This window comes from Acipenser ruthenus, chromosome 1 (genome assembly GCF_902713425.1).
Source record: "Acipenser ruthenus chromosome 1, fAciRut3.2 maternal haplotype, whole genome shotgun sequence".
NCBI classification, from domain to species: Eukaryota; Metazoa; Chordata; class Actinopteri; order Acipenseriformes; family Acipenseridae; genus Acipenser; species Acipenser ruthenus.
In genome coordinates this window covers 97,314,085-97,337,869 of record NC_081189.1, presented here as the reverse complement: position 1 = coordinate 97,337,869, position 23,785 = coordinate 97,314,085, and the positions used below count along the sequence as shown (strand labels likewise).

Genomic DNA, 23,785 nt, shown 5'->3' with positions numbered 1-23,785 from the left:
TAAATATACTTGTGGTCAGACTGTGGTAAAATCATCTTCTCGTAATCAAAAAGTTGGCAGATGTTTTACATAAGAAATCATGATTCCTGTATTTATTTCCACGCAGGCAACTATGAGGAGCGAATACATGCCAGCACACAACCTTTGTTCACGTGACCGTGTTAGACGCCTCTATCAGGAGGCAGTTCCCTCAAAAAGACAACATGCTCAGTTATCTGTGCCAGGGTGTTGCATGAATTGTTGAGACTATTTTGTTGCTATGGAAAACGCTGAGTGACACACACTTACCTGTCGAATAGATACATCTGCATCGCTGTCTGGTTTCTGTAACCTTGCGTTTTTATTTTATAGGGCTGGACAGTTTCAAAACAATAAAGCCCTCCACATTTTAGAAACACATGCAAAAATAGTTCATTTTTATTATTGAAGAATAAAAACACAATCTTGGCGTGACTTGAGGTGTCTGTAGCACTTGACTAGTTTTTACACATTTAAAAAAGCCAATACATGTTAATAATACCAGCACTTTAATTTGACTTTGAAAAAACTTTTTTTTTTTTTTTTTAAAAGAACTCATGAGTATTATGGACTCTGTAACATTTTTCATTTGTTTACCTGAGCTACAGCTGCATTTATTACAGCTGGTTTTATTACAGCTCATAATAATAATAATATAGTGAATTACTGTTATTGGGAGCAGTTTTATCATAACCAGAAGAGGCACGTGTATTATTTGGAGTAAATGTAGATATTTGGTGTCACGGTGTGGTTGTTGCTGTGTTAATAGAAATGAAAGCAACGGCGAGAAATCATTCGTGAAATAGGCGTGCTACAGCTTTAAGGGGTGTTACAGTAAATCTGAACAGAATGAGGAAGTGTAGCAAAACGCAATAGGGAGGGACGAACGTACGCGGACTTTACAACAGTTCCAAAAGTTAAAGCAAGACGCAACAACCACCACCCTCTGCTTCTTGATTCATGGCTCCAACAACAGCGCAGATAGTTCCTCTGGGTAAGTCACAATTTCAAAAAATAACAGGTAGTTAAACGGACTTGTTTAGTTTTGTTTGGTCTTTTTACCAAAAGTTTGACAACTGTGCTTTAAGACTAGTGCAAACTGTGGTTTAGTTCTGAATTCCTTCTTGTGATTTAAAACAGACCGTTTTGGGTTATTTAACTTATATAATAATGTCCATAAACCACAACTTGTATATGTTTTAACAATTTGAATATCAAAACACAAAAAGTGTCCAAATGCGTAGTAATTCAAGCTGAGCTCACCCAATGCCCCTATTGTTACTAACACTAGTGATACTCATTGTACCGCTTAATTATACAGTAGTTTAATTCAGTTGATACCGGTGTATTGATGGGGTGGTTTTTGATGCAACTTGTCAGATGAGTCAGACAGTATCTTGTCAGATATGACACTTGTACGTATGTATGTGTGTGTGTTTCATTGCCATTAATTAATGGATAATAAATTAGTAAAAAAAAAAACAACAAAAAAAAAAACGCCGTCATTGCAATTAATGAATGTTCAGAATTCTATTGGTCTGAGGTGTATTATGAATAAAAAGAAGTTGCTGCATTCCTAATAAAGGTCGGTTTATACTTCTCTCGCAGACAAAAGCCGTACGTCAGCTGCAGACACTTCCACGCACCAGGACTGAAGCACCCCCGAGTTCGCAGAGTAGCAGCGAAGTGGGTCATAGCTGTCGGTCAATAGTTTCAGCCAGTCTGCGTTACTGCCGGTGTCGACTTGTGACTAAGGGTTGACAACAGGCTCCACAATCCCGCGACTTTTTGAGACGAGACTTTAAAATTGCCCGTCTCATGAATGACGTTAATGTGTAAATTGGCTCTTATATGTTTTTATGAGCAGCAAACAAGTAAAACTGGTCAGCTATTCTCATCATCAGACGTATTGAACAGCTGAGCAACTTTACCGATTTGATGGGGAAAGTAATTGCATACAGAAAATAAATAGCGACGCAAATGTATAAAGAATAACAATAATACAAATACAAATACATTGTATTCATTATTATTGTTATTATTATACAAGTGGTTGCTGCGCATGGTAGCCTATGTAAGCACCAATATTCATTTCAGCAAATGTTCATTTACGCTTTTATTCCATTCGGTTTAGAGGCAAGTTTAAAATCCAGTTCTGTTGTTCATGTTTATTGGGTTCTCTACCGCGCTTCTATGGCTTGCGACTATGCGACAAATGTTGGATTTTTTTTCAGCCTCATCCGATCATGTGCGTTTTGCTGTCTCAGACACACAAGAAAAGGCCTTACGACTTTTCAAAAAAGACGCAGTGCGGATGGTGCCATTCCGACCGTCGGAGACCACATACTGAGAACAGAAAATATTTACCACTACTTTTTTCAATGGAAGTAAATATTAGTAGATATTATCACCCAAGGATGCACACATTTAAGATTTTTTATTATTATTATTTTCATATTGAACATGGTTGTAGAACACTGCAGCTTACTTTTACTGTAGGCGATATATTCCAATAATATATATAATCTCATTTCATGTTGCATAGTACATGTTGTGATATAGCCCAGGTATATTAGTGAAGAGGAAATGGCATGAAACAAAAACACTCAACTTTTTTGTAAACACCTTTCTTTTGCCATTAAAGTTTTAACTAAATGCTGGAGAAAAAAAAAAAAAACATGCTGGTAAATACTGCTTTTGCAGCAAATCTAAGCAGTATATTTGATTAGAATTTGGATTTTCACAAGGAGAAACGTTACACCTAAACAGAAATGAGGGTGAGACATATCCCAGGAATTGGTACACTTACTGTAGTTTGCTGCAAAAAAGACACAGGTGGTCAGTTTCCTCATTCATGAGGAGGACGTGTCAGAGAAAAGCATTCACCATACTGCTTGTAGATTTAAACCACCATACTGCTTGTAGATTTAAACTTTAAGAACTCAATAAGGATCCCCAACCGCGTCAACTGGCAAACTCCCACCCAGCTGGTAAAAACATTTCCCAGTACAGTGCCATCAGAGTTGGAAACAACACATACAGCAGTACAATAAATAAGATCTGCCCTTGTTTGCCTGGGTATTTTCTCATGTGCACCTTAACCTTGGATGTAGTTGTGCTTGTCACCTTTAAGATCATTTGAGTACCTGGAAAATTATGGAAACTGTTTTTATTGACTGCTTTGTAAGATAAGAAGTAAATCCGTGTCAGCTAAATTAATATAGTCTGCTTAATTCAGCCCCCCCCCCCCCCCCCCCCCCTCTGAACTTTGGATTCATTGAATGGTCTTGTCTGATTTAATAAGTAAAGTTTCAGTAGCTTGAACAAAGGAAAGCACAGTACTACAGTACAGTATGATTCACAGCGCAGTGAAACTATAGGATATGTAAAGAATAGGCTTTTCCATTTGCTAGCAGTTCAGAGGCCCCATTTCCTTAACCAGCTTTGGGAGAATGACTCTCTTTCCTGTTTAACTACATCTGTATCAAAATAATGTGTCATAATGTTCAGTATTACTGTAGGAATATGAAAAATATGTAGTATGAGGAACATGTAACCGTTTTACATGTAGGTAAACCACTAAATCCACTATTTCATCAGCAGTCCACTAGTATGTCCAAATCATAGAAGGGCTCCTCAGTATCTCTCAAAGGTACAGTGTAAACCTTGAACTTACAATGCCCAGCATCAGTGACATTAATCTCTTGTCTTCGTTGTAATTACAACATTGAGCATCATGCTTTAGCGCAGGGGTAGGCAACCCTGGTCCTGGAGTGCCACAGACACTTCTGGTTTTTGTTTTACCCAAGCCCCTTAATAAATTAATTGATTTACTTGCTCTTATCTGCCCCCTATTTTACTGCATTTAATCCTGTACTTCAGAGTACTGTAATCTGCCAAGTGTTTAATCTGTAGTATTTTGTATTTAATCATATACTGATGTAACTATCACTGACACTGTTATCTGCTGTATTATTGAATAGTATTTTGTCACACTTGTACTTGCTTGAACCAAAGTCATTGTATTTATCTTGCTCTTAATTTTTATTACTTGTACTGTGATACTTGAAATGTATTTGCTTACGATTGTAAGTCGCCCTGGATAAGGGTGTCTGCTAAGAAATAAATAATAATAATAATAATAATAATAATAATAATAATAATAATAATAATAATGATTGGCTTAATTGGTTAGAATTACCATGTGTTCCAGGTATTTGGCAATTGACAATTAAGAGATACCTACAAAACCTGCAGGATTGTGGCACTCCAGAACCAGGGTTGCCTACCCCTGCTTTAGCAGCATGAAAAAGTAGATCACCAGACCTGCACTGTGTCCACTTGCACAGTTTTAAGACTGCAATACAGACAGATGGATGGAAAACTACATATAACATACTAGTACTGTATTCCCAGACCAGGTCTCATCACAGTGTAATACGTGGCGCTCTGTGTAATAACTTACTGCACCTTTAAAGTAACCAAACTCCTTTTACAGTAATAGGTATATTCCAAACATCTGTCAGCTGGAATACATTTGTTTACACATTTCTGTTTTACTGAAAACTATCCTTGACTGGAATGCAGCACCAAGCCCATATCCAATCCAGCAGGGTAACATATAAAACAGCATTCCTAAAACAGTATGCATTGTAATGTGGGTGTGCCATTTTAAAAGGTTTGTTTACAAAATGTTTACTTGATTGGCTGTTTACTTCCATTTTTTCCTTCGTTGAAACCCTGTTGGCTTTTATAGTTTGTTTACAGCTCCTCAGGGTTGTTTAATTAGCCGACACAACAAAAATAACAAACAATACAAAATTTGCTTTAAAAAAAAAGAATAAAACAGAAATAAAATGCACTATCTATGTATTTATTAACATAATGTAATCGCAATATTACCCTCCAAAGAAGCCATTACCAGAGATTATGGACAGGCAGTATGCCAATACCTCAAAAAAACTGTCATTATTTTTAGTAATTATCTCTTGTTTTGGGTCTTATTGCTCAAATAGCTGGATCAATTTCTAAAGACACAAAATATTTTTTGTTAAGTGTTAACATTTAAGACCCTCTATCTTCTAGACACACAGTTAGTATAGAGCAGGGATACTCAATTATTTTAGTGAAGGTTCAAAATTCTTGGTTACAGCAAGGTCAAGGTCTGTAGCACATTCTCACTCCCATCCCCATACCAACAAACACCACTATACAAATATAGTTTTACACGTGTTGTTGGTTTGAGAGTTTTAAAGGAGTTTTTGGGGGAATCAAAACTGTCTCATTTTCACTAGTCTGCCTTCTTTACTGATTTGTTACTGCAGGAGTTCTTTCCTGCCATAACCACAGAATTGTACCTTACGTAGTTCTGCTTTTTAACTAGTAATTGTGCTTTCATGAAAGGGGATAGAATATGTATAAACAGCATACCGTTTTTTTTCCTGAGTCAAGTGTCCAGCAATGCACCATAAAAAAAACTGTAAATCCTTTGCAATTGTGAATTTCAAGAACTGTGAAACTATATAAAGTCTCTGAAATGTAAACATCTAACATTATGTACATCCAGCTGTTCATCATTGTGATGCAGAGCACTCTCCATTGCCTGACGAAGTTTCTATTTCAAGTTTTTTTCAAAGCCACATTGTTTGCACAGGTTCTACAGGTTTTGTAACAGCAGTTAGCAAACCACAGTGGCACAGACACTGCAGACTGAAAAACTAATTTGACCACTATTGTTATTAATCTCCAGCCATGGGTAAATCTTCAGCCAGTTTGCCTGAAAATCTATCTAACTTTCCCTTCACTGACATCGCTTATTTGTGCTGTTGTATCACCAAGGCTGTATCTAAGCCTCTAGCCTAATGTGACAGAGTTTAGAAAACAAATACCCTGAATATTTATTTATTTATTTATTGCCAAATTACCCTTTGTATTTTTTTCATTATCAAAGTTTGTTGTTTTTAAATTGGATTTTTTTAATACCATTTTATTTTTACAATGGAAAAGCGACCTATATTTTATTTTTGTAACAATTAGTGTGTTTTCACTCAGAAAACATTGATTTGTGTTTGTTTGAATTAAAACTTCATCAACATAATAGGCTCTGTATTTCTTTTTTGTTGTTTTAAGAATGAGTATGAAATCACCTTGGTGCCCTTGGGTTGGATTTATGTATTGCCCCCTTGAACTGCCTTGGTTCCCCTGAATCTTCACACCCAACGAAGGCAACATTGCCTTGCCCTTGATGACCTTAACTCATGCCCTGCAAGCTTACCAGAAATCATACTGAATTGTCCAAAATGTTTATAAACCCAAAAGTAAATTAACAAAATATTAACTGTAGTGAAATATTCATAGGATAAACATCACGGATGGCTCTCCAATCAAAATGCATTTCACTAAAGCTCCAGGCCAATAGAGATACCTTTTATTATGAGGTCCAGCATTTCAGTATCTTAGATTTTGGTTTCGATTACCGTATATACTATGATTTTAAAGCGCAGAATTACCGGAGAACATACTAAATTGATTTACTTAAAGAAAAATGATTTCATTTACAGAAGTTGATGAGTTGACAGATCTATCTGATGGTGAACTTCTTCACATGCATACGTCAAACAATTTGGTGTAAAATCATATCCAGACACAGTATTTATAAAATTCTTTCTGATCCTAGTGTGGCTACCACTGATACTTTTACAGTTTTTAGGTAAGCGATCACTAAATTACACTTATGGAGACATTTCTAAGAAATTTATTTGAGTACATTTTAAAACTTATTTTATACATTCAAACTAGGCAATTGTAGGGTATATTTCATCTTAGAGTGAAAACATTATTCTCTTAATAATCTTCAGCCTCTTGGCTGTTTAGTATACTTGTAGATATTTGTCCCAGCGCACAAGCCGAAAGTCAAGTTATGTCAGTCAGATCTCAAACAGGTCCAATGTTCACCGGAGCGGAAGGGTTGAGATGTTTCTTTATTGCAATTACTCCAGTATGATAAGTCTGTGTTCAGGAGGCTTCGGCACTGCTCATCTGTTCTAGTTGCAGATATGTAATGTAGGCTAGATGAGCCAGCTAAACCAAAGGGAAACTTGATCCAAAAAGATGGTGCTGGCTCTTATCCCCCGCCAGAGATGAGTGGCGGTCATTCGTACATCACACTTTACACATACCAGATTCTGGGGATATAGGGAAGGTATGTCCATTAATGTGGTTAATGAATTATCAAACTGTGATTAAACCTGTCAGTGCTAATTCTTATTTTATACTGTAATACTGTTGATATAGATCATGGTCATCAACCTTTTCATAAGACTGATAGTGTTAATTTAAAATTTACAGCTTTGGGAGGGGATGTACTGTATGTTACTATTAAGAGCAGGCAACTTGAACTGAAGCGTAGCTCTTGAACTCAGGTCAATTAACCTTATCTAGACTGTCAAAAAAAAATCAAGACTGTTAGCCAGGCCCGGGTGTTCTGTCTGCAGACTTCTGGATATCACAGTGAGATGGGCCACCACACTGTCTCTAAAACCTTATTTAGAGAGCAGATGTACTTTCAGGACAAACCTAGATAGACAGCATGACTGGGGAGCTGCCAAATAAATTACCAGATAGAAATAAGTCTTGGTCCAAGTGCTACCAAGTGGAGAGGGAGTTCAAGTGACGCAGCAATTATTATGGCTGTATATTTCTAGGTTTTCGTGTTTTATAGCCTTATGGTGTTTTTCATCGCTTGGTGAAGAAGCTTGATCATTGATAGATATTGATAGTTTTTAGGAGCCTGTCTGTATTTCACACATTTTTACATATAGGCCCAGGCAAAAGACTAAGGTAAAACTTTGAAAAATAGGAATCAACTTAACTAAATTTAAACTTCTCCAAACAGTTGAGCAAACATTTCATCAACATCTATTTTTTATTTTTTTCATGATTTAATTATTCAAAATTAACTTTTAAAAAGCTAAGTGTGGTTTCTTCAGTTGTTGTATATAATAACACTTCATACGAAGGGATGCATAGTATAGGCCTACACCTGCAAGATGTAATGGAATATACTGTACTGGGCGCACACCACACCTGTCCATCCCTTTGCTTATGTGTCACAACCTACGTCTTTAAATATACTGGTAAACACCCATCGAAGTTATGTGAACATGAAGAAATATATATTCGCAAAAGTTACTGAGGATATTCAAATGTACTGTAAGCCTTCATTTCCAAAAGCAGATTGGATGGCCAATTAAAGGCTTTGTCAGGAACTGTAATAATTCTGTTTTTGCACATATTACCATTTCTATCAAGTTTTCTAGAATGTATTAAACCTAAGACCTGAAGTTAGTTCGCTACTTTAGATTTTGTAGATTATATTTGGATTTGTTTGTGAGAGTTGTGTGCAGTAGGAAAGCTTTTGAAACCCAATGCCATGTAAATGTTAAGATGTATTATTATTATTATTATTATTTATTTCTTAGCAGACGCCCTTATCCAGGGCGACTTACAATCGCAAGCAAATACAAATACATTCAAGTGTTACAATATAAGTCATACAATAAGAACAAGAAATACAATAATTCTCAAGTGTGACAAACCACAATTCAATAATACAGCAGATAATAGTGAAAGTTACATCAGGATATGATTAAGTAGTGATAGTTACATCAGGATATGATTAAGTACAAAATACTACAGATTAAACACTTGGGAGATTACAATATTCTGAGGTACAGGATTAAATGCAGTAAAATAGGGGGCAGATAAGAGCAAAATAAAGCATATTTAAATGAAGGGTGATAGTGTCCCAGGATACAACAGAGGAGTTCTACAGGTGCTGTTTGAAGAGGTGAGTCTTAAGGAGGCGCCGGAATGTGGTCAGGGACTGGGCAGTCCTGACATCTGTAGGAAGGTCGTTCCACCACTGCGGAGCAAGGGTGGAGAAGGAGCGGGCTCGGGAGGCAGGGGAGCGTAGCGGAGGTAGAGCCAGTCTTCTAGTGCAGGCGGAGCGGAGAGGTCGAGTGGGGGTGTAGGGAGAGATGAGGGTCTGGAGGTAGCTGGGTGCAGTCTGATCAAGGCATCTGTAGGCTAGTACAAGAGTCTTGAACTGGATGCGAGCGGTGATCGGGAGCCAGTGGAGCGAGCGGAGTAGTGGAGTAGCGTGGGCGAAGCGAGGTAGAGAGAACACCAGGCGAGCAGTAATTTGTCTAGAAAGTGTAAATGACAAAGCAGGGCTTGAAATTAACTGCAGCCATGTGCCACAGTACCCTTTCCGCTACAGCAACTAGAGACGCATGTACACACCATAGTAAGTGTTTGGAGCCAAACAATAACACGATTATGTGATTTGCATGGTTGTCACATCAACGGGAAGAAAACAACAACAAACAAACAATGAACACGACCCTTTCAAGCACATGGATTTGTACTGCTCATAATAATGGCATCTCAGAAAAGTGTCCTGAAAAAAAAAAGTAGAAGGCCTTGCACAATTTGCAGAAAAATTAGCAAAACTGGATCATTTTTTTCAGCAGGTTTTCTTTCCCCATATTTTAATTTGCAGGTTTATTTACAGGGATAAATCAAAACACACATTCATAAAGAAAATAAGTCTAACCCACTCTTCGGGGCACTAACTCACTTCTTGCGTCCCTAACTAATATTATTGTGTGGCTAAGCTATACAATAAGAAAACCAACCCCTCAATGTACAGGTTTGTATCATCTCCGGATAACTTTCCAAGGTAAGTTGTGTTTAAAATTAATTACATCTAATTACTTTTAGTATTCTGGTGTTATTTTTCCTTGTTAATTAGTTCTCTTCTTTTCCAAAGGTCCGTCACTGTCTCTTTGGCACCTCCCAGGTTATCGTCGTTAGTGCAGGTAAGTGCTCCAGTACTCGCATTCCACCCTCCGAGGACCTCTGCTGGTGAAGCGTGGAATCGCTCTCCTTTTGTTTTACAGTCGTTAATAAAACAATTCCACAAGTACTGTTCACTGCGTTGTCTCCTTCTTAAATAACTGTTGTTGGATTGTTTATCACAGTCACAGGTAAGTATAATGACTCTGACCATCTGTACTCTTCTTAAACCTGGCCTTCAGTTTGTCTACAGTCTTTGTATTATAAACTGCTGTCACTCATCTCCTCTGATGCAGTGTGACAGGGTACACCCCACCCCTGTGTGTGTGTTATTTTGTATTTGTTATATTATTATTGAAAGCATATTGTTTAATTTGTATAAAACACAAATGTTTTGTTACTGTTTTTGCAGCATGGATGGGGTTAAACTTCCCCATCCATGCTAAACCCGTGCAGAATGTGACCGTCTCCAGATTGATTCATTCATTTATTTATTACTAATTTGGAGACGGTCACATGTATATAAACCCGCAGCTTTGGATGATTGGGGAGTATGTTCAGAGGCGGAATGAGACGTGAGTGAAAGAGAAACTAAAAGAAGTCATTACAATTGCTATTCATGCTGGGTTTATACCAGCAAGATACTTGTGTGTTCCGTGTCTGTTTGTCTGTCTGTTTTGGCCAACGTGCCTTTTTGTTTTGTTCTGTTTTAAACTTTTTATTTATTAATAAAACGTGCCGCAGCGCCTTCATACCCCAGTGCTGTCTCTGTGTGTGCTATTCCTTCCTGGCCTGATGTCGCCACACATGCCAGCCTGTTCACATGTGGTGTCAGATAGTGGGAAACAGCGCTCCACAGACTCAGGCCAGGAACAGTACTGCAGGGACACAGTTGTTTTTACCAAAGTGGAGGACACAGAGGTGGCATGCCCGTCAGAGGGTTGAAAGCCGAAGGGGCTCTATGGTGCCTGGTATGCCTGGAGTATGGGCACCTTCCGGAAGTACTGATGCATAACACATTTTTTAAAGTATGGATTCAATAAGAGCACACATTTTTGTGGTCTTATAATTTGTAATAGAGAAAGCTACCTGTATTTAAAATTACAACTGGCCTTGGAAAAACACTCTTCTTAGCATCACTGATTGACTGATTAGCAGTGTTTGGAACCTTCTCATTGGTTTGAGATTTGCCGTCTTCACTAGAGTTGTTAATTTAGTAACCAGGTTAACATGGGAGTACACGCTCAATATAATTTGTCTGACAACATATTTAAATAATATGTTCTGAAAATAATAAAATGCTGTCTCTCGCTTTTTTATTTTTTATTTCATTGTTCAAGTTCTCAAGTTCCTGTTTTGTGTTTTACAGTGAATGGGACGACAGGTGTCCCAGCTGGTGATGGGAACTCAGGGTCACTTGCTTTTGTGCTGGTGCCAATCTTCTTTATAATGGGCCTTTTGGGAGTCTTGATCTGTCACATTCTGAAAAAGAAGGGATACCGCTGCACCACCGATGCTGAAAAAGACATTGAAGAAGAAATAAAAGTAGAGGAAAAGACAGGTAAGAAGATCTCATTTCATTTGCAAGTAACTACGACTGGCTATCTTTTGCTGGTCAAGGATTTCAGTAAAGTGCATAATTTACAATGGAATTGCATACTCTGCTGCCCCACATTTCTTAGATTTTAGCTTGGAAGAAGCTTAAAACATTTTCTGGTAATGCATTTCTGTGAGACTGATTTTCTGTCAACATTTCTCAGATGGCTTTTTATCAATATGTGGCAAGACAGGGGGGGAAATAAAAGTACAGGGAGGTAAAAAAAAAAAAAAAAAGATTTGTCTGAAACCTTTATTTTTCTTACTGTCTGCAATAGCTGTTGATGAAGGGGAGGAAATGTCTCCTTGACTGTGGTCTACGGGTGGGAAAGGAAATGTTGTTTTAATAAACCATACCCATAAAGGAAGCTTGCATAAGTTTTCAAATCCACCATCGCCACAACAGCTGCTAGTATTTTATTTAAGGTTTCACATTTTGAATGCTATGAAAACACTTTGGGCCAAATCTAAGGATACCCTTCACTTTGACTGTGACTTAAGATGGCCACTGCATTGGGGTCATGTGACTTTTTGGTTCCCGGATGATAAAGACAACGCTTCAGAGTTATTGGCTTATCGGTATACATATCATGTGTATTCTGTTATCCCCTAGGTCAAGTTCAATCATGGGTGTCGTACAAGAATAATGAAGTCTTTTGTGCCAATTGTTGCCGCCACAGAGTCAAATCCTTATAACTTAGAATCCATTTGAGATCAGCGACTTCATATTTTCAAGGTTATTTAAACCATGCATGCTTAATCCACTGTCATTGATAATGATAATGTCTTCAGTAGCATTATGGTATTATAAAGGAACCTCATTTTTACCCGATATACAGTAGGGACACTACAGGTTTATAGGCATATTTTTGTTTTTAAATAATCAATTGCTTTTTAGCTGATCATTAAATTTAAATTATTTATTTGATCTTGCCTACTGCAGTATGTTAAGAAGTAACCACATGACATTTACCCCCTATACTCCTTAAGTTATAAACCTTAAGTTAGTAATGTTTTAAAATCGGGTACAAAGAAATTTCTCTGGTCCTCTCCACCCTGTCTTCCACCTTATCCTCCACCTTATACTTGCTCCAAAGTCCTTAATAGAGCGGTCCAAAGTCAAAGATAAGCTGTAAATCTTCAGCTTTGGTGAGTCAGCCTAGCAGTCATTATCTTCTTAGCAGGATAAAACCAGTATTTGTCATGTGGAGGGTGCTTTCTGTGGCAAGTACTGAGGAATCGCATGATTTAAGGAATGAAGCTTCATTATTTTCCACATTTAATCAACATCCTGACTGCAGTGATGCACAGAAGTTAGCCTTTATGGCAAGTTCTGCAGTACTTTTATTTATGTTAACATATCTGATCTCCAAAGCTAAGAAGGGAACAGCATTGCTTGATTTGAAATGGTAGCTTTTCCAGAGAAATACTCTCAGACCAGAATAAAACCAATATCATACTCTGTTAAATTTACAGATTTACAGATTGTACATGGTGGAATACTTTTAGTTTTAGATTATCTTGCCTTGTGGACATTGTCCCACCACATTATTATCCCTGGGGATAAAGAAGAGGCAGTCATACATGCTGTATGCAGAGCTCCAGGCAAACTTTTTGCTTTAGGAGTCAATGGCTCTTAGGCCAGAAATGTTGGCCGCCAAATCCAATTGTTGGGTGCCACTTTTAAGAGCAAGTTGGTTGCTTCCATATTCAACTGCTTAAAATTCAATAAAAACATTAAAATGATACAAAAACAGAAATGTAATGTTTGTACTCCCTAGTTTGCGGCCTCATTTTTCATCTATGCTCCTCGACAATGACTTGCTCTGCTTTCCCTGTCCTCCATGTGATCTGCTGTTCTGACGCTACACCTGTCCTCCATGTGATCTGCTGTTCTGACACTACACTTCTGTTCTCAAGTGCTGTTGCTGTAACCGTTCTTCTTCTCATGCTGTCATTTTACATTTTTGGTTCTTTTAAAAGTGAACTTCAAATTTCTTGCAGTTCTGCCTTTTGGCAATGTGTTCCTTAACTCAGCCCACTGAACTAATTTGAATTTGGCCTTAACTTAAGCCTGTGAACTATATACAACTGTGACAGGGTTGGCTGATGTGGTAACATCAGGCCAGAGGCAGGAAGAAAAACACCTGGCCCAACGGCCACCTCCCCCCTTAGTCCCAAAGTCCTGCTTCACAGTCCCGGAACATGGGCAGCAATGGGCCAAGGGTGGCGGCCACGGTGGGAGGTCGTCCTTCTACCCCAACAGCTGTAGTGGCCAGGCCGACTGCACACAGGCCAGCTCCTCCGGCCAAGGTAATCTTAGCAGCTGCCCGGCTGCCTGTGGAGGTGGTCTCCGGACCTCCCCCCACCCCTTCTTTGTAGCCGTCGGCTCCTTCCTCTGGGGCTCCGGCCACATTATCTCCAGCAGGGAAAGTGCTGCTGGGGGAGCTGGTCTCCTGACCTCCACCCCCCCCCCCCCCTTCTTCAAGGTCGGCAGTTCCCCTTTCTGGGGCTCCAGCCACACAATTTCCTGCTGCCATGTAGGACCGGCAGCGACCGCTCTGTTCCTCCTCTCGAACACCCACCCGAGTGCAGAGAGCTGCAGGCTTATATGCAGGTGACCATCTCCCGATTAGCAACAGTTAATCACTTCATTAATTCGGGAGATGGCCACCTTCTACATGAGATTTTTACTATTGGCAGAGGACGAGCTGCCGACCTCGCCTCTGCCAGAACACGTTTAAATAGTAAAAAAACCTACAGCTTTGCTGTCATATTTATAAATACATATTATTATTATAAATAATAATAATAATAATCATCATAATAATAATAAACAAATACAAAATAGTACACCTGCACAGGGGTGGAGGGATACCCCATTCTAAAATACATTTAAATCAAAACAAATACATGTTACAGCAGGGCTTTGTCCTGCCCCCTTTTCATGTGCAGGGTTCCTAGCCCTGTCACAACAGCTATCAAATATTTCTTCTTATTTACAATCTGAGTCAGTGTCACCAACAGTTAAAATGTCTGCATCACTTGGCCAGGATGTGTAATTTGGTCTTCGTTACCTTTTACCTGAGGAAAGCCAGTGCTTAACACAAGGCTCTGGATCAAACTTTTCAAGGGAAGGGCCCTCTGCACTGATTCTCATAAGATCAACAGTTGCCACATTAAGTGAGTTGCGTAGCTTGGATTTAATTTGGTTTTGCGCAGAAAATCCATGTTCACATTGTGCAGCTGATATTGGCAGCACAAGCATGATTTCCACTAAATCTAAAAGATTTTTAAAATTTGTGCAAAAGGGTTCTTTTGTTAGACCTCCCATTAACTTTAGGATTTATAGGATTTATCGATAAACTGACCTTTGACTAGTATATTAAGCATTCTCCATTCTGGATGAACTGTATCAACATTGCATCCATTCTTTGCTAAAAGGTCACTATACCAATTCAGTAAGACTTCTAACTGTGCATCACCAGTCCACAAGATCATCAGGCCCTGCATCATGGCAGAAAATTGAAAAACACTGAATAATTTGGTTTCCTCCTGAAACCCTCCCCTCACTGGAAATCTTAATCATGTTGCCAAACCTGTACTCAAACCCCCTAACTGATTTCAACAGTTTTTTCAGTATGTGTCTTTAGGTTATTTTTAAAAATGTGATGGGTCTTTTGAAGTTTAATGTCCTGAAATGTAATGCTGGTAGATCTATTGCTGGTACTCTGCCCCTGCTGCTGTCTAACTGACCCTGTTGTGGATTTTACTCTGGTTGGGAATCCACTTGCTGCAAACATTTCTCTAGTTTTGACATTTTTTAATGGCTTTTCGCAGCAGCTTGGGGAATAATTAGACTATTCTTTTGGAGTGTAAGGCTAACACTGACACCTCTGAGAAGAGATCATGTAAAAAATGACAAAACTACAAAAGCAAGTTTTTTTCCATTTTCTGTACAACATGCTTTTTGCTCTTCCCTTAATGTCTGCGTTCTTGGAAGTGGAAGCAAGGTGCTCCATGTGGGGGTGCACAGCAGTATATTGTCCCTGTCCAGTAGCAAGATTCTCATTTGATTGCAAAGCATCCAGACAATGTGAGGTAGACAGCACTGGGTCTTCACAGCCGAAGGTGTCCTAATTGTACAGCCTAACTCGGCATCAATTGCTTTCAACCTACGCTTACTTTTTGGATTGAAGTGGTATGTTTTCCACACCAATTGCAGAAGGTCATATACTTTCTCAATCATTGAAACTGATCATTGAGTACTTAACATTGCTAATTCAATCCTATGAGGGAAGCAATGAAATTATATAATATACTGTCCAATCTTACTTTTCAAAGAGCTCCTACCTCCCCCCCCCCCCGTAGCACCCATATTGACACTGGCACCATAAGCTTGTCTTGCCACCAATCTGAACATTCATTGTCAACTTTTCCAAGCAAATTCTTGGCTGTGTAAGATTCCTTGTGCATGACAGTGAACTAGTTCAGCTAAGCCTACCAGATGATTCACTACCACACCTGCAGAAACCTACTTACAGTACACCATCACATGTAATTTGCACTGTGAACCCCTTTCAATAATTCACCTCTTATTTCATCAGCAATGACTGCAATGAACTCAGCACATGCTGTATCATTGTCTTATCTTTTAGATACTACCAAACCATTGTTCCTCATTAGCACAATCTGAGACTGAAATTTAGTGAATGACAGTTCTTCTACTGCAATCATATAAACTGCACTGAATTTCATTTTTTTTTTCTGCATTCACTTCAGTACATGCTCTGGCTATCAATGTCTGGGTTAGCATACACTCTGCAAAAGCATTTCTATGCTTTCTGCTTTCACTGGGCCTTTTCAAAGTCTCTTTCTTAAAATGGTCAGTTCCAGAACTAAAATCAGTTTTCCCTGCAACAGCTGGCCCTGCTTTAGTGCAAAACTGGCAATACATTTTGTGTTTTTCATTTATTGTAAAGTTAACTAGGGAAATTCTTGAAGTCACAAACTTTTCAAAGGCCGTGCTTGCTTTTTTGGCTGTGGAGGTACATCGTCTGAATCGGAAAGATGCTGAGCAATTATTAAGTCATCTTCAACAAATTCTCAATTTTCAACACTAACATAGTCTTTATCTACTGTAGATGCAGACTCTGCAGTACTACTAGTGCTAGATGCAGATTTTAGTTTCTGTACACTATCTTAATACAGCACTTCAGTTCAGTATTTTTTGTCTCAGTTCTGCTCCACATTCCTCACACTGACGTTTAGTCTTTCATATTCGATCAGACTGACCTTCTCACGCTAGTTTAAAAGGCGTGCCCTGGCATCATAGCTAAGGCTGCGATTTTGTCACGGAAATCATGAATTTTAATAAAGTCAATGAAATCGTGGAAATGGATGTAAAAACACATTTTATTAGGCACGTCCTTTTATTTCCTTTGCGACTGGTAACATCAAAAATAAAGCCTGACATCCCTAAATTGGTATCTTCGAAGTAGTCCAACATGTCCCATTAACAGAACATCCAACTGGTAAGTAATGCCTTGGTTTGTTCAGTCAAGCTATTTATACATGCGATCAAACACCCACAGGCTCTCTGGAATGAAACATTCCTGAATGTTGTGCTACATAACAATACCATGAATCATTGTATTTTGTTTTTGTAGAAAGCTTACAATAAATTAACTTTGACTGATTAACTTTTGACTGATTCTGAATTCTAAAAAAAAAAACGTATTACTGTATTAGTTTTCAATCTGGCCCTGCCAGCAAAAAGTTGTGCACCACTGCTCTAAAGCCTGATTCATACTTCTGTCGCAGATCAATGCGACATGTAAGGCACAGACAGACTATAAAAGCTGTGCAGATTCACTATTTGCTATAGGAAGGACGCATCGTGTCGCAGCCCTTTTGACTGCACAGTGTGGTCGCAGCTGTTGTTTATACTATAAGTTCAGACTGCATTGGAGAAATGGGGTACATTGACATTTAAGTGAATGTACTGAGTTTGTACCTCTTATACAAGAGGTTTAAAAAAAAATCGAGTGACATCATTGGTACATTTGTCCTCTCAGCCAACAGAGAACCCCAAACATTAATTAGAGTAATGCGGGGATGTGACAGTGAGAGATTTTAAGTATTTTAGAATGACAGGTGAAAGCTGTGATGATCTGTTAACGCTGTATGCCTTTCCAAAAAAAAAATGCACATCTCAAGATTGAAGATGATGTAATTCCAACTTGTCGCACAGGGTCGGAGACCAGAAATGACGGCGAAGTCTGAAGTATGTACTTTAAGTGGTGTACTTCAAAGTAACATTTTAGACTTATCCGTAGTCAAAAGCAATAGTCTTTATATTATTGGTTTTGGTATACTATTTAAAAGCTCTTGTGTATGCTGATGTAGCTAAAACTACATTATTTGGTGACCTTTCCGTTAATTATATATTTTTTTGCCGTATCTTGCCTGTGAAATGTACAAAAGATGACTGTCAAAATCGTGGCCTTAAACATACAAAAGTAAATAAATAATATATATAGTGGGAGATTGCACTATTGGTGTTCTCGCTAATCAAAGCTAGCGAGAGGCAGTATTTTTGTGTTGCAGGCGCCAATGGCGCGTAACCCCAAAAAGACAGTTGCAAAAAAAAAAAAATGTTGCCCCTTTTTAGTCGCAGTCTGGAGCCCTGTGTATGTATGTGTGTCACACTTCACATTTTTCCATATATCTAGAGAACCGCTTATTCAATTGTCATTAAACTTGGAATTAACATTATTTAAGTTATTGAGAAACAGATTATGGGCATGTATCAAGCCGTCTATCTGTTCATCCATCCATCTTACGTTACTTAGTGAGAATCACTAAGCATTTCACTGTTAATTCTTAGTTTATACTATTCTGCAGTGGCAGTGATGGCTTGTGTTCCAAAAAATGGGGAGGCAGAAAAAAGGCAGATGGCAGCAGCAGAAGAATCTTCTTACAAACACTTTTCATATCTTCTAACAAATTCGGCTGTTTAACAGTTAGCTCTCTGCTGGCCAGTGGAGAAAATGGGTTTGTGTTACACACTGCCAGAGTATGTTTAAAAATACACTGTATACTGTATAAGGAGGCTGTGTGGTCCAGTGGTTAAAGAAAAGGGCTTGTAACCAGGAGGTCCCCGGTTCAAATCCCACCTGAGCCACTGACTCATTGTGTGACCCTGAGCAAGTCACTTAACCTCCTTGTGCTCCGTCTTTCGGGTGAGACGTAATTGTAAGTGACTGCAGCTGATGCATAGTTCACACACCCTAGTCTCTGTAAGTCGCCTTGGATAAAGGCGTCTGCTAAATAAACAAATAATAACATTAATAGAGCATTTAGATTTACTTTGTAAAAAATATTTTCTAAACCAAGTTGTTAAGGTAGGCAAAAGGCAGACAAAAATCAAGCACATCATATCGACTTAATTAGCTAAACTTCAATAAATAACCAACAAAATAACTATAAACATATCTATTAAATAAAAAGGAATCAATGCAGCTAAACTTTAAAGCTATGTATATATTAAATATAAATATATAAAGTGTATTTATTTCATCATTTTTGAGTAGGCAGTGAGTAAGATGGAAATAACATACAAATATCTGAAGGTTTGCCACTATAGGCCCCAGGTGTAAAATACATAGCTACCTTTTAATGGATTTTTTTTACCTGGTAAAATAAATAAATAAATGGATTGTCAGCTTTTGTATAATCCAGAGGCAGCTGTACTTTCAAACCAAAAAGACCAAATGGCTAAAAGCTCCTACTTTTCAATTTCAGTCAATTACTATTGAAATGCTGTTGTATGTAGATTAGTTTGTTAACGTGAATCAGCTAAATGAAATGTGAAGGGTAAATATTGGTAAAGAGACCAGTAGTATGCTTTCAGTCAACATCATTGTCAAGGCATGGCAATTGAAATCCACATTTGCTTTCATAATAATAACGTTATTGCTAAATTGTTCCCTGTAATGTGATATGAAGCATGTCCTATTGATAATGTTCTGATATTAGGATACACATTTAACAAAACAAAAAGCACTGGGTGGAAACGGAATATAAAATCTAGTTTAGCTTTCGACTTTTATTACTTCGGTTCCTAAGGTACTACAACCACATTCATTTAAAATGCATGGTTGCATATGTGATGTAGCCATACAGTATCCAAGTAAAGGAGTAATGCCAGCAATCTGGCCTATGCTGAACATCACTATACTGTAGTTATCTTTATATTTTACTGCATAAATGAAGTAATTAATTGGAGAACTACAGATCCATGACTCATTTGTAATAAGAATTATTCACCTAGTAGCCAAACACAGTACATCTCTCTAGAAAGCATTCTAAATCCAACGTTCTTTGGCACGGGTCATTCCATATGAATAAAGCTTTTGAGAATACTCATCTATGTGGAAAAGTTGTTGATCCTTTTTTCAGTTTTCCCTGACATTGAAGCTTCATCTGTTCCCCCCTACGTGTGAAGCAGATGACAGATTTGCAGTTTTGCTGAGTCAGGGCTGGGCATTGTCACTCTATTTTGTTTTGCTTGTTTGAATCGCTACTACTGGAGCTGGAAAACAGACACTGCTATAGTCCTACGCCTCTTCAAATATGAGGACTGTGTTTGCTTCTTAAGGGTCCAGTTTAACCCCTCAACATTACCTCACAAATAGAATACCAGTAACCCCTCTCCCTTCTACAGTACTTAAGTACTGCTAAAAAACAAAACAATTGAGCCCCCTATTTTCTAGTTTAGAGTATAGGGCATGGGGATGGTTCTTAGTGCCTTTGGGATGTTACATACGGGGTTGGGTTGGGGGGGGGGGGGGTAGAAGCATGGGGCAGTAGGGTGAAGGGAGTAAGATGCAACAGAATAAATAAGGGCATCCACTTGTGTTCAATATTACGGGAACTAAGTCATGTAAGGACATAGACATGTAGACGTGTGTTACAGTGCATATAAAATGCTCAAACTGGTCTGACAGCCGTTACAGACAAAAGCTGGAGTCAATACTTTGTGTTGTATATTTTTTTGCCAGGATCTTACAAACCACTGTAATGTTGAACTCTCTATTTTGCATTTCATTTAGGTACCCTTAAACTTGAATTTACTAGGGCTGCGTTCGAAGGTTCGTTCGCTAGCCAGAAATCCGAAGGTAGTTTTTTAACCGATCGCAGGTTCGGCAGGTGGGTTCAAGCACTGTGTGCTTTAACAGAAACTCTTTGACAATGTGTAAATCACACATGAAATGTCACTTGCATGCAAAAATGGGATCTTTGGATTTGTATAATGCATATTACAAAAGTTGTAACTCCACAGTACTTGCACGCTTCAATTGTACCTTCTTTCCTTTGTTGTCTTCCACAACAAAATCCTTGTGGTCACAGGCATATTCTTCTGGTTTTTTTTGTGTTTAGACATTTTTTTTTTTACATTTCACAATTTGCAATTCTGTTTAAATTCCACAAGCGTGTTTTACTATCGAACAGTAATAGAGCTTTAAATCTCACGAGCAAGAACATTGTAACATGTTTGCAAGATTTAAAATCATCCAATAGGAATGTAGGAATTTGCTGCCACTCAGTAGTTGGGGTGGGTTTAAAGTATACCTAACAAATCGATGTGAGATACAAGTCAGGAAGGAGGGACATTGCCCAATTGTTTTTTCACAGGGAAACCGGTCAAAATGTGAATTGAGAACCATTTCTAATGTTTTTCCAGTGTTTATTGGATATACACCGATTTCATTTTTTTTTGTAATACTACACACGCAAGCGTATACGTTGCACTGGTGTATTAGTCTCTCCCCATTTTTTAAGGGCCCCGCAAAAATGCCTAGAAAATCAACTTATTCAACGTTTTTTACGGTATATATAATGTCCAGTTAAGATTTATGAACAGTGGCCTTAGAGCCCTGACGACATGATACCACCGGGCCACTGTTCAAAGGATCCCAATGTAACCCAAACTCAACCCGTAATACACAACCACACGCACACTATACAATAAGTTCCACAAAAATATATTTTATTCACACACAAGTAAAATAATAAAACAATGCACAGCAGTAAATATTGAACCTCTCCAGAAGGAAGATACACTAAAAAATCTAATAAACAGTGCTCGTCCTACTTTAATAAATATTGCACTGAATAACCGTTCTAATTAAAACACTAAATATAATAAAAATCCACAATGCTGGGATTTACCCAGGCAGTGCTCTATACAATGGTTAACCCAACAGTGACCCCAAAAATATGTGTATTGCCCTGAGACCCCTTATTTCCAAATCACTGGTCCCACAATATATTTATTTAAACCATCTTTGCAATACTCTTAGCCAGAAGGCTAAACAAAACAGTACTTGCACTTCATTTCCTTCAGTACAATCTCCCCAGTTGCCAGCTGGTTACTTGCCAGTTTCATTCCTTGTTCTCTTCCTCATTGCCAGCCTTGTCCCCCAGGCCAGGTCGGCTCCTCCCCTGTTGCGCTGTTCCTTTTGAATACTTCTAACCCAGCGTTCAAAGTGAAAACGATACACTGTCCTGCTTCTCTGCAGTTGTTGGGTTTTTCCAGGGCCGTATCACCTCTCCTTCTTTTCCACAGTGCATTAATTTAGCAGTGGCTGCTGATGTTCTGTTTCTCCTTCAGCAGGCAATAGCAAAATGATATATTTTACTTTGCTGTACGAAGTACAGCGCACATGCCAGCAGCCCTGGCTCTTTAAGTCACTTGCTGATCTGATCAAACATTAATAATCCCAATACTACTTGCTGCCTAACTGTGTTACATATACATCTGGAATAAACACAATAATACTTCCCACTGTGTTGTAGCAAATTGGGTCATATCACTCTGTGCATGAAATTAACAGAAATGGAATATACAGAGGGGGGTCGTAACTTGGTTTCTTTTCACAAACTCCCCCACTGACAAAGAATGCTTTTAAAAAAGAGTCAGAAACTAAATGCTGGTCAAGTGGTTTATCTTCACCATCGCAGTGTCTTGCCTAGAGAAGGCTGAAATCAGCTTTGAAAAGAGCCCTAGCTCTTTGCCCTACGAGAGACGGGACACTGCCTTGACCTGAAAGCGGGTCTTGGCTTCTCTGTTGATGAAATCAACAAGCTGATCTCCATTTGAAAATAACTATTTGTTTATTGCTTACCGATACAATACAATGCGTACTTCAAGCAAAGTACCGTCTTCTTTCATTGGAACTTCAGATCCAGAGAGAGAAGCTGCAGTGTTCATCATCAAAGAAGACTGACTTCTTTGTTGAAAATTGATAAGTATTCAACATATTAAATACTTCATGACTCAAGAAATTAACTGTAGCAAATGCTATCCAGTTAGTGGATAAACTGTTCTAGGAATAGAATATAACTTCCTGTTTTAGAGTGTATATGAAATGTATTTTGTTTGTTGAAATGTGGAACTCAAAAGAGTTGCCTCACACATGCAGAGAATTTGATCATTGTCCCATTTCTGAGTTAATTTGAAAATATCAATTGAGGTTGAATAATGTAGTTTGGTAGATCATGTCTGAACTAAATTAACACGGTAAAACTAAATTAGGTACTGCAATGTTGGATTCTGTTCTGAATGGGAAGTTAAATTCATTTTTGTGCATTATGATATGACACATGATCGATTTACAACGAGAAACGAGTATTGAAAATACTAATGCAAAGTAGACACTTTGTGTAATCAGCCATAATTAATATTAGTATATTAACCATGTATGCTGACAATGTTATTGTCGTTGTAATCGTTTGGCTATGAAATCAATGCACTGTATACTATTCATGCATATCTCTAACCAATAGCCTTTCCTTTCTGTAATATTAGATTAGTTGTACACCCCTTTTTATTCTTATATAAACTATTGTTTTATATTTCTGACACGTTGTGTGAAGGTTATTGTCAAGGGACAATACGTGATCCAGAACTTAAATATGGTATATCTCACTTCTTACATTTTGACGTCCCTTTAAATTTAAAGAAATTGTATACAGGGGCTCCCAAGTGGCGCATCTGGTAAAGGCGCACTATAGCCTGGACATTGCAATCTAGGTAAAGTACCTTGCTGAAGGGTACAGCAGTAGTGTCCCCCCACCTGGGATTGAACCTACGACCCTCCGGTCAAGAGTCCAGAGCCCTAACCACTACTGCACACTGCACCCACTAGTGGTGGTAGTGGTGAGCTGAGCCTAAAAATAATTGGATATTGTAAATTGGGAGAAAATACAAAAAAAGAATTGGCGACTACTAAATTTAAACAATAAA

The 23,785-nt window shown here is 38.3% G+C and overlaps 1 protein-coding gene across 2 annotated transcripts in view; it reads left to right on the top strand.

The window, feature by feature from the left end:
* The first annotated feature begins 875 nt into the window (after positions 1 to 875).
* The window catches only part of LOC117421396 (RELT-like protein 1), a 40,474-nt gene continuing 17,564 nt past the window's right edge, over positions 876 to 23,785 (top strand). Inside the window, exons 1-2 of one of the 2 annotated variants that reach the window (XM_034035767.3) lie at positions 876 to 1,012; positions 11,246 to 11,437. In XM_034035767.3, coding sequence (XP_033891658.3) covers positions 979 to 1,012; positions 11,246 to 11,437 — 226 coding nt within the window. In that variant the 5' untranslated portion in view covers positions 876 to 978. Of the gene's footprint in view, positions 1,013 to 9,776; positions 9,900 to 11,245; positions 11,438 to 23,785 lie in introns of those variants that run through there. The other variant, XM_059032577.1, reaches the window with a different exon arrangement.